Source organism: Hesperophylax consimilis, chromosome 9, assembly GCF_061612785.1.
Source record: "Hesperophylax consimilis isolate HC1 chromosome 9, BYU_Hcon_1.0, whole genome shotgun sequence".
NCBI classification, from domain to species: Eukaryota; Metazoa; Arthropoda; class Insecta; order Trichoptera; family Limnephilidae; genus Hesperophylax; species Hesperophylax consimilis.
The window spans coordinates 18464277-18475453 of NC_142844.1; the positions used below are offsets into that span (position 1 = coordinate 18464277).

The window sequence follows — 11177 nt, forward strand, 5'->3', positions numbered from 1 at the left end:
TTTGGGATTTCAGTAAGGAGTCAGCCACAAACACACAACCAGGCAAGCGGTTAGTCCTTACTGTTCCCACGGCTAATATGCCTACCGATTTCAAGGCAACCATAAGTGCGTGAGAAGTGAACCAATTGTCAGTGGAGACTTTGAAATTACGGTTTGGAGGGATACCCTTTACCAACCGCAATACAATGTCTCCACTAATACCGAGGGCACTCTTCTCACCCACATTAGTGCTTTTGCCCGTATAGATCTCAAAATCATAGACGAGCCCACTGGCTCCCGCTCGGGAGAAGACTTTGATGCCCTACTTATGTGGCTTATTTTTAATGTACTGTTTCAAATTACTCCTCCCTTTGAACGGTATCATGAGCTCGTCTACAGAATTGAACTCTTCAGGTTCGATCTTGGCCATATTTTCCTGCAGGGCATTTACCAACGGCCTTACTTTGAATAACTTGTCGTAGCCCTCGTGTCCTCTGAGAATCATTGTGTTGTTATCGTTCAAGTGTAAACACGACCGTAACTTAGTGAAACGATTTCTAGGCATGACATCAGCGATAAGAGATAGCCTCGTATCATTCGCCCAGTACAGGTGAAATGCCGGATAGTTGAGGATACCCATCATGATGTGCATTCCTAGAAATCGTTTCATTTCGTTAAGTGAAGTGTTTACACTGTTACAATTCTTTTGCACTGAATACAAATTTGTCTGCTCTACAATATTTTTTATAATATTTTCATCTATGAAACATGAAAAATATTGTAGAGCAGACATATTCAGCGGTGGATTTGAGAATTCCACATCGCAGTTAGAATCCACAGGCTCCTGATCCTTTTTAATCCACCGGAGATCTGCTCTCCGTCCATGGGAGGTTGTGACGTCATCGGGCTGTCCTTGGGGCACGGTGCCGGACTCTGGCTCGCCTCCCACTGCTCCCTCCGGCTGCTGCCTCTCTTCAAAACTCTATAATTGAAAAAATAATACTTTATAGTTTCATTTAAAACCCAGCTATGTCCTTATTGATAACAATATCAAGCACAATGATCCATATTGATAACAATATCAAACACAATGATCCATATTGATAACAATATCAAAAACAATAATCTCTGTAATATGACAATAAGAAATAATGACAAAAGTACTTACATAGATTTCCACATCCATTCTCAGAGCTTGGCTCAATGCCTCCACATTGCATTCCTCTGCACGATCCTGGAGAGTTGATTCTGGTTCAAGGTACTCCACTTGCCAGCCCTCTTCACCTTCACCATCAGACTCACATTCGACGTCGGAAATATCACCTTCCAACGCCACAGTAATCTCATCGTGTGTTAAACCTCTTACAGCCATCTATAAAAATGATAATAATAAGTTATATTCTACCGGAAAATGTTAAAATAAGTTAAAACATCTTGAAAGAATCAAATTAAAACAAGAAAAACAATATAAAAGCCCCAAAAAAGATCTCCATAAAAAACATCCACCGACAACCAATGTGCCTCCACAGGAACATGAACGTTTTTAGCGAAAACAAAATGAAAAAGCAATGTTTTTGAATGGAAATCATATTTATCGACCAGATTAGACATGTATATACAATATAATAATTATTTTCAACAGAAAAATGCTATATCTTACCTTTGATGTTATGCAGAAATCCTAGATGAGTCAAACCGTTAAATGCTGTCAAAGATGCCTTTTGAAATCGAAATAACAAAAATATTTGGTGTTGCCAGTACGCGATTTGTTATATTCCTTATAAAATATATCTTTTACAACCGATACGCAAAATACGGGGCTGTTTGGTTCATAAAATCAAGAGATATTATTTTTTTCCTTCATGTTCCTCAGGAAGAACTCTGGTATTGAGAGGGTTAACCTTTGAACTGCATAATTATTTTATTTTTGTGTTGTTAATGCAGTTATATCGGCTTATTATTTTTTGGAATATTTGATGATATAAGGGATGGGATACGTTATTAAATAAATTAGGAAGGATTTTGCGTTTTTCATACGTCTTCCCCCTCACCCCGCGGCTTCAAATAGGTCAATGCAGGTCAATGTATCTAATATCTATGGGTATATCTTATCTATGATCCGAAACGTCAAAAAAGTTAAAGAAGTCAAACAATATTATTTCGTTTGGCATTTTTGTTTGTCTGGTAGTTTCAATGACTAAATAACATCTTTATTAAAGGGTAGTTTATTTCAACATGGATCCAGCTCTACTTCGCGAACGAGAGGCCTTCAAGAAAAAGGCCCTCTCCACTCCAACGTAAGTTAAACAAAATATTATCAATGTCACTGAGATCATCCAAACATACCTTTTTATTTATTCAAGTTTTCTCTCCTAATTTGGGTAAATGCTTATACGGAAGATTAGATGATGCACTCATTTGTTAGATATAATATTATAAACACTAGCCTTATATAAAATATTTCTGCTTTTTGAGTTTTATTTTCCAATGTACATTTGTTCGACAAACCGTGTCACTAGCAATCTTAAAACTGGTTAATGCCCAAGAAATACAAAAAATGATGTAAAATAATTGATAATGTTGTCTAATTCTGCTTCATGCAAAGGCTCTTTAACCTTCGGCATGCCAAGATGAAAAACAAAATGTTGGATACCATGAGGGGTTGACTATGTAACCCCGCGCATTTTATCATTTTAATGAATTTTTTTCATTTATTCGTAAATTTTATTACAAATTATTCTTTAGGGATATATTTTATGAAAGCAATTATTACCTTGGTATCTCAAGCCGTCAGGATGGGATTTCGCCTCCTCCACAAACTCTCTCCAATGGCTGTGGTCCCTCGCAATTTATCTCGAGCCTTCATTCCGATTTGTGCTTCATTCAGGAACCTAACCAACATTTACAGCTATCAAAACAGAATGTATAAATATTATAAAACAACGATAAAATTTCTGTACTTTCTAAATATGCCCAAAATTATTTAAACACTTCGTTTCAGCTTAATTAGTACAAGAGGTAAATAGGGCATGCTTAATACCCACTTTGTAGCAGTTACATAATAATTAGAAGTAAGTATTTCAGTTTCCAGAAATGGAAAATAATGCATTTTGATAGTTATTTCGTTCATTAAAATCTATTGTTCACTTGGCGGCCATTGTTATTAGTGAAATTTTTCTCTTATTTAACCCAAAATTTGAACTGTGATCCTAAATTAGTATTGTTTTTAAACCCTTAGTTTGGGTTTAATTCAAAATAAATAAAATAAAACCATTTCAATATTATTATGTCAAAACAATATGTGAAAAAATACATCAAACATCCGTTTTTTTAACTAGTAAAATGCATTATTTTCCATTTCCGAAAACTGAAATACTTCTCACTATTATGCAATTCATACAAAGTGTTTTTAAAATAAAATGTGCATATAAAGCGTGTGCATATTTTCTGTATATTTACTGTACAAGAAACAACTATTTACGCTGGGGGATATAAAAAAGAGAGGGCCGGTCCTGGTTGAAACGAAGTGTTATTTAAATAATTTGTGCATATTAAGAAGTATGCAGAGTGTGGAAATTTTCCCAAAACTACTTTTGTTCTGTTTTAGCTTTGATAGCTAGCCTTATTATCAGTAATCGAACTTGTCAATGTGTAGATTTAACTATGCACTTAAAATGCCCAAGTCTTAATATGTTCTTTATATTTTACAGAGTTGAAAAAAAGAAGAGAAAAGAAGAGGATGCACCGTCCAAGGATGAATCGAAGGCGAAGAAAGCGAGACCACCTCCTCCTCCAAGTAATGTACCAAAACTCGATGCCTCAAAGTAAGATTTCATTTTATCTCTGAAGTTTTCTTATAAAATGATTTTTTTTACATGAAATCAGCGATCAGCACCATTTTTAATAACCTCCGATTCTCGGACTCCAGCATATGGTTAAATATTACCAACCGTTATGCTTGACGGTTTAAATCCCGGTTTATTAAGCATCCTAACATACAATTCGATATACCACTGTCTGTGAATCTGCGGATTTACCGGGACCGGTCAAATGTCAAAAATTCAATATGGCGCTGATCGTCAATTAAAAATTATTATTATTTAATAACAACAATAATTAATGTTTATTTTTTTATAAGTTGAGATAATGATATACTCACTAGGATCTCTCGTGCTGAGGATTTTATGTACATTGATGAACTACAGTTCTTTTTATTTTTTTTTTTTTTATCAATACCTACATACCTTCTAATAATTTTTATTTTTATTTTTGTTTCTCCCCAAATCGCAATAAATCTCCGATCACAAGGAGCCTACATTCTATTCCAACAGGCACTGTATTTTGTATGGCGGCTTCGAGAGTTTAGACTTTTTTTATTCTTAACTTTAACCGCTTTTAATATTGAAGAAAACTAGGTAAAATGTCAGCATCTCTTTACTACTGTTATTGTATTGTACAAAAGTGCAAAAATACATCTATAAACAACTTATTAGTGTTCAAAACCTGCATTACTATGAAAAAATGGTGTGACACCATCAAACTAACGAGAAATAAGAAGAATAGGTCAACTGCATTTTGTTGCGGGGATCATTTTGGGGCAAGTACAGTATTTTCATTTAGGTGATCTAATAAATGTTTGCTACGAATTTAACCTATATTGTATTTAAAGTTTGGTTACACTTTAGAGAGTCAACTGTATATTTTCTTTTTATTACGTGATGGTTTCTATAATTTTTCCTTTGTGGTACCTACTATTAAGTTAGAATTATTTGTATATAATCAACAATGATAATGTTATATACATAATTATGTAAGAAGATTACCATACAAATATAATTGGTTTATGATACCGCTCAACTAATTAGCAACTATGGGAAGATTGTTTGACTGTCTTCGAATGTAACTGATTTCCATCATTTTCCAACCGGATTTTAATTATTGAGGGCCTAAATAATGTTTCAATTCTGCCGACACTGAGAAACAACAACAAAGAAATCTTTTAAATATAAATAAAACCCGAGTTTCATTGGTTCATTCTCTATACAAAACCAGAATGAAATGTGGGCATTGTAAACTGGTTCCGTGAACCGTGACGTCAGAATCAACGAATTTATTCGTGCCAACCAAACAGGTCGTTTTAAGTGATGGTGTTTTATTCATTTTTAAATGACGATTTAAAGATTCTATTTATAATAATATATAATAAAAATTATAAATTCAGAATCAGTACTTGTTGATCTTTATGAACATATATTTTTTAAGCCATTATATTTTAAACTAGAGTACCTTTTTGTAACCATGTCAAATGTGGTGAGGATTCAAACACTATAAAATTATTATAATCCTATATTAGAATTATTTACAAAAAACACAAATATTCTGTTGTTATTTTTTAAATTACTTTTTGACTTTCACCCGGGTGATCTTGGCCATGTTTCAGAATAAAGTGGCAAAATTTTTAAAAATATTTTTTTTTTCAGCTATAAATCGATGTCAGGAAGTTCGGCGTACAGATTTGGAATACTGGCCCGAATAGTTCGCCACATGAAAGCTCGGCACCAGCAGGGCGACGACCATCCCTTGAATTTGGATGAAGTCCTCGATGAAACCAATCAACTGGATGTTGGAAATAAAGTGAAGCAGGTATAAATTCCCAATAAATGCGTAAACTGGTATCAAGTTCTTACGTAGAGATAAGTTTTGAAATTATGAATAATAGTGTAGGGTATTTGATGTAAGTATATTGTTATGTTTTGAATAGGTATTAAATAATATTAATACTAATAATATGAATAAATTGAGGAACTGTTTTGATGAGTTCAATGTAAAGGGTCTGGTAAACGAGCAACTTTGCACAATTTCTTGCTGGCAAGGTGTTTCCATAAAGGTATACGTATTCTCGCTTTGCGGAAGATTTTCATTCATTGCCTATTCTTGTCGACGTATTACCATATCTTGATGGTTAGTTCGCTTAGATGCCGATATTACGACAATATTGCCAGGCCAACTCTATTTCCTTCTTGCTCATTTACATGTGCACGTCTCTGTCCGCCACCTATCTGCTACCAAAACTGTCATAATTTTTTTTTTTTAACTAATGTATTACGTATAAACATTATTGTTACCTCACTTTTTTACGTCTTTTTCATAAATTTTTCTCAAATTACGGTCAGAACCTTTTTCTCAAATTGCGGTCAGAACCTTTGGTTTCATAAAGGTGTACATTTTAATTCTTCTGTGGTTAATTTTTACATTTGAATGTAAAGAGTGGTGTTTTCTCTTTCTAACACCGTTTAGATAATATTTCTCACCATGATTGTAAGGGAGGCACAACAATTTCTATGAGCTGTTTGTTCGCAAAACTTTACTAATTAGCCTGAGGGGACAGCATCCAATTTTATGTTTATCTTGCATTTTTTACTTCTACTTAAACGATTTAACCCCCAAAGAACCACCCTGGCCCTCCATTTTTTACTATTTATCATTATTCATCAGTAAAACAGTTTTTTTCAGCTATATCTGCCATACATGATGTAGCCAATTTGAAGTTTTAAAAACTTAAACACAATCGTTATGATCCATAGATTGTTGTTCTATTCAGAACTCACTTATGGCCAAAGTGCGCCATTCATCATTGATGCAACATCTTCAATTGTTCGGCAATCTCTAAATATTATAAAATAAAGTTGCTATCCGCGTCTGTCTGTTTGTGCGCTTAGTTCTTCCAAACTACGGAACGGATTTTGATAGGGTTTTCACTATCATTTAGAGAATTACTTCCGGAAGGTTTATATATATAATACATGAATATTATATGTATAGAAAGTAGATAAAAGTCATTTTTTTGTAATTAAGTAATTGTCAGTATACATTGTTAACGCTGGCTAAACCTTATGAGATACATTCAAAATAATGTACTACGGAATTGTATATCTTAAAAAGGCCTACAGAAAAGTCTGCAACGGTATATGTCTATCTCCCCACGGATAACTCCCAACAACGACGGGTACACATTAGGTAGTAGGTAATAAAAGGCAATTTATCTTGCCCGTTTACCTTGAGAAAGTGATGAGCGGTTGAAAATAAATTGTTATCGATAAAAAGAAAAATGCAATAGGTACAATAGCTATATACTTGCATATATGTATTATGTAATAAAATATTATTTATATTTTACATATATTTACTTTTTCATTAGATGAATAAAATTTTTGATTTGTTTTTAGTGGTTGCAGACCGAAGCACTTTTGAATAATCCCAAAATTGATGTAAGCCCAGATGGAAAATTCAGTTTTAAGGCTGTATATAAAATTAAGGATAAAAAAGCACTGTTAAGGTTTGTTACAACTTCCTATTAACATCATATTTTGTAATATATTTTGTAGGCAATTTTTGCATGTGAGCAAAATAAATCGACTATAATACATAGTATATTATGTACTATGTATATACTGCTCCATTATAACCTCTCCTTCTTTTATAAATTACGTATTTATCACAGAAAAGGAAGTTAAAATGGAGCACTCAACGGCAGAATTTTTTTTTCCTGTAATATTATATATTTAAAATACACTTTCGTAAGGGCCAGTTGTTTCTCAGAACTTGAAAATTCATCAAATTTAATAGTTAATATTCAAGTTCTGTTATTATTCCATTATGGACCAGTTGTTTCACAGTACTGAAATAATAACAGAACTTGAATATTAACTTTGAAATCAATTGTTCAAGTTCTGTATTCAAGGGTATTTCAAACTTTTGTCACACTAAATTTGATGTCCAACAAATCTGTGCCCCTTTTTGACATTTGATCGGTCCCCTTGTAATGCTGATTCTCGGCCAGTTGTAGCTTTTGATCAAATTAGGATCAGCTGACAGGCGTAATGACATGTTATCCCAATTTGGCCAAAAGCCGAAAATGGCCTACTATAGCGTTATTTGTTGATTTGATGGTCATCAAATGTAATGGAGTTTGAAATACCTAAACTTAACTTTGCAGGTTACTAAAACAACACGATCTGAAGGGTTTAGGAGGAGTGTTACTAGAAGATGTTCAAGAGTCCCTCCCGCACTGCGAAAAGGCACTAAAACAAATAGCCAATGAAGTTCTTTATATTATACGGCCAACAGATAAGCGAAAAATACTGTTCTACAATGATAGGACAGCTAATTTACCGGTATGTTTCACTTTATCACTATAATGGTAGGACTTTTATTTTAAAGTGTTTGATCAGGCTCTTAAAAATGTCTACATCACATTATTAGAGCAGTGTATAGTGTTATAATTTCTTAATGTTCGCGGTAAAATAGAGAAATATGTATCCTGTTTTTGTGTGGCAGGATTTAATTTTTTAATGTTCGTGGTAAAGGTGAGAGATATGTATCCTGTATTTGTGTGGCAGGCTTTAATTTCTTAACGTTCGCGGTAAAGGAAAGAAATATGTATCCTGTATTTGTATGGCAGGCTTTAATGTTGAAAATTTGTTTTATCCTCATAGTTGATTTTCTTGATGTTTTTGAGAAAGATGTTGGGTTACAATTCAGCCATCAGCAGAATGCCAAGAATTATTGTAATCGTTTGTTGAGTGCAGTTCTTATTGAGTTCGTCCGGGCTGCAGCCTGCCGGATGAAGGTTGCCTTAATGATAGTCAAGCTCCGACAGGAAGGGGTACCAGAAAAATATGAATAATTAAATATCTATCATTAGTGAAACCCACTTGAAGTCTGAAATTAAAAAAAAAATGACCTATTCTAACCCTTAGATAACCTCATCACCATTACTAATAAATGTGTTTTAAGTTTAACATAACCCATTTACCCTACATTAACCCTACGTACCCTTCGATACGTTCAATTCAAATTGAGACAGCCTGTAATTGATATCTGCTATAATACATTAATGTCTGGTCTAAATCTACCACTTCTTTCTACCCGGCAAACTATTAATGACATTCTTATACTTTTTAAATTACTGAACAATCTCATAGACTGCCCTCAAATGTTAAGTGTTATAAATTTTCGTGTCCCTGTTAAATCAACTCGACTCCACCATCTTTTCCACAGTGACAATCATAGCACTAACTATTTGTATCATTCACCGTTGGCGCGTTTTCACCGCACTGCCAACACGTATACAGACCTTTTTGATATTTTCAAAACCTCACCGTCTTGCATCAAGGCAAAAATACTTGGTTGTGAATGTAACTGATATGTTTGTGAAATGTTAAATGTCTGTTTGTACTGCATCATACTGACTGTTGTGTTCTTCTTTATGTGTAACATATATATGGTGTTCTATACATATACATTCCACATATATACATATATGTGAAATGTATATGTATAGCATCAATAAAAACTGCTTGTGGATGTATTATTTTAATGAAAAATGCTATTTCTAATTGTCAAGTCTCTCACAGCCCTGAACTGTGTACTTATAATCCAATGTTTCACATTACTGTAAAAGCCTTTTATGGCGTTTAATAAATAAATAAATTAAGGGTTGTTTATCAGTTTTGTAAATTTTCATGCTTAACCTCTTGTTTGCCGCCGTATTCAATATATACAATAAAAAAAATAGGGAAACTGCTTATGTTATTTTTTTATAAATATATAATCACATTATCTGGTATGACTGTACAATTTACAAAAAAAAAGTTTTTACGAAAATAGAATCAGCTGGCGGACGGCGAAAATTCAGCATCGGCACACCAAGAGTTAATAAGTTATTTTTTTGTGTCCCTCGAATCATGAAATGAAAAGATTGCCTATCCATCCCTTGGAAAACCTTTTATAAGTTTCACTGTAATAATGAAATAACTAATATATTATATTTGTAGGTTGACGAAGAATTCCAAAAGTTATGGAGAGCTACAGCAGTGGATGCCATGGACGATGCTAAAATTGAGGAATATCTGGAAAAGCAGGGCATCAAGTCCATGCAGGACCACGGGCCCAAGAAGCCACTGGCCCCCAAGAGAAAGAAGTCCTCACAGAAGAAAAGGCAGTTCAAGAAACCCAGAGACAACGAGCATTTGGCAGATGTCCTGGAAGTGTACGAAGATACCTCTCTCACAAACAAGGGCCCAGCTATATCCAAAGCAACCTAATGCCTTTTTATTTATTGTGATAAAACTATAAAATTAGATTAATAAAAAAATTATCAAAATTTAAATTGTTTTGTATGCCAATGCTGTTAGCTAAAATCTGGAATCTTAACTCCTCATCTATCCAATCAACTCATATGGAAAATTAATAAAAATGTTTTCATTGCCAAACTGAAAATGCCGCATAAACATGAAAAATGTAATGTAAACACTCCTTTATGAGGTTTCAAACATAAAATGGTATTCCATCCCTTGAAAACTGAAATTAAACTATCATACAATGTGTAAGCTTTTTAAGATCACAAAAGTTCTCCAGTCCTAATTTCTCAGTTTTTTTAAAATAAATATCACCTCTACTTACTAATTTTCTAGTAAATGTAATATCAATAGTAATAATGGAGGGAAAAATAGCAAATGTGAAATCAACATCCAGTTTCTTTACTGTAGTGTCCTTCCTCTTCGTGCAAAGTCGTAAACTTTTTAACCTTTATTGTGCATCTGGCTACATTTGCAGTACAGGGATATTATGACTACCTTAAGGTGTCCTGCAGTGTGCAGTCCGTTGAGCTAGATTTTAGAAGTTTTTGATACACTTCGTTAATGTCCATGAAAATTCTAAAGTAAAAAAATTGAGTTTGTAGAATTGTGTATATTATTTCAAATCTAATTTTTAATATTGTATTTGAAATATATTCAAAATTTAACCCATCTCATAGGGGTTAACAAAAGTGTGTTTATCTAAAGTGACCTGTCAGGTGTTTTTTTTTCTTTACAAAAATGGCGCTATACGAATTATCCAATTATCATTATTATTATTATACAAGGTCCTCCCCAAGATGTTGTTTTTTCCGGTCCCTGGAGGAGAGCCTGAGATTATTTCACTGAAAATTTTGTCACAGAAGTGCAAAAACGAGTCTGAATAAAAAAATGAAACCAATAAAAATAAAACCATGTGACCCAGATGGACAGTCATAAAAAACTTTTTATGACTGGTTGGTATGAAGCGTAAAATATAGGACTGAATGTTTTTTTTTTGCTGGTACAAATTGTCTATATTTTATACAACGTTGAATAAAAACAAATTAAATAAACAGT

The 11177-nt window shown here is 33.3% G+C and overlaps 1 protein-coding gene across 1 annotated transcript; it reads left to right on the forward strand.

Moving 5' to 3' along the window:
* Positions 1-2105: 2105 nt before the first annotated feature.
* TfIIEbeta (transcription factor IIEbeta) lies at positions 2106-10414 on the forward strand. Its single transcript, XM_089635323.1, has 6 exons — positions 2106-2276; positions 3690-3803; positions 5460-5622; positions 7206-7315; positions 7976-8153; positions 9816-10414. Exons 1-6 carry the CDS (start codon positions 2215-2217, stop codon positions 10083-10085), a joined length of 897 nt encoding a protein of 298 aa, XP_089491449.1. The 5' UTR covers positions 2106-2214; the 3' UTR covers positions 10086-10414.
* The last annotated feature ends 763 nt before the right edge of the window (positions 10415-11177 follow it).

What these genes read in the sequence shown, in the direction of transcription:
- TfIIEbeta (XM_089635323.1), top strand. Translation starts at nt 2,215, where the DNA reads ATGGATCCAGCTCTACTTCGCGAACGAGAGGCCTTCAAGAAAAAGGCC. An exon ending in AAGGCCCTCTCCACTCCAAC is followed by an intron (nt 2,277 to 3,689) that starts GTAAGTTAAACA and finishes TATATTTTACAG; the next exon opens with AGTTGAAAAAAAGAAGAGAA. An exon ending in ATAGGACAGCTAATTTACCG is followed by an intron (nt 8,154 to 9,815) that starts GTATGTTTCACT and finishes TTATATTTGTAG; the next exon opens with GTTGACGAAGAATTCCAAAA.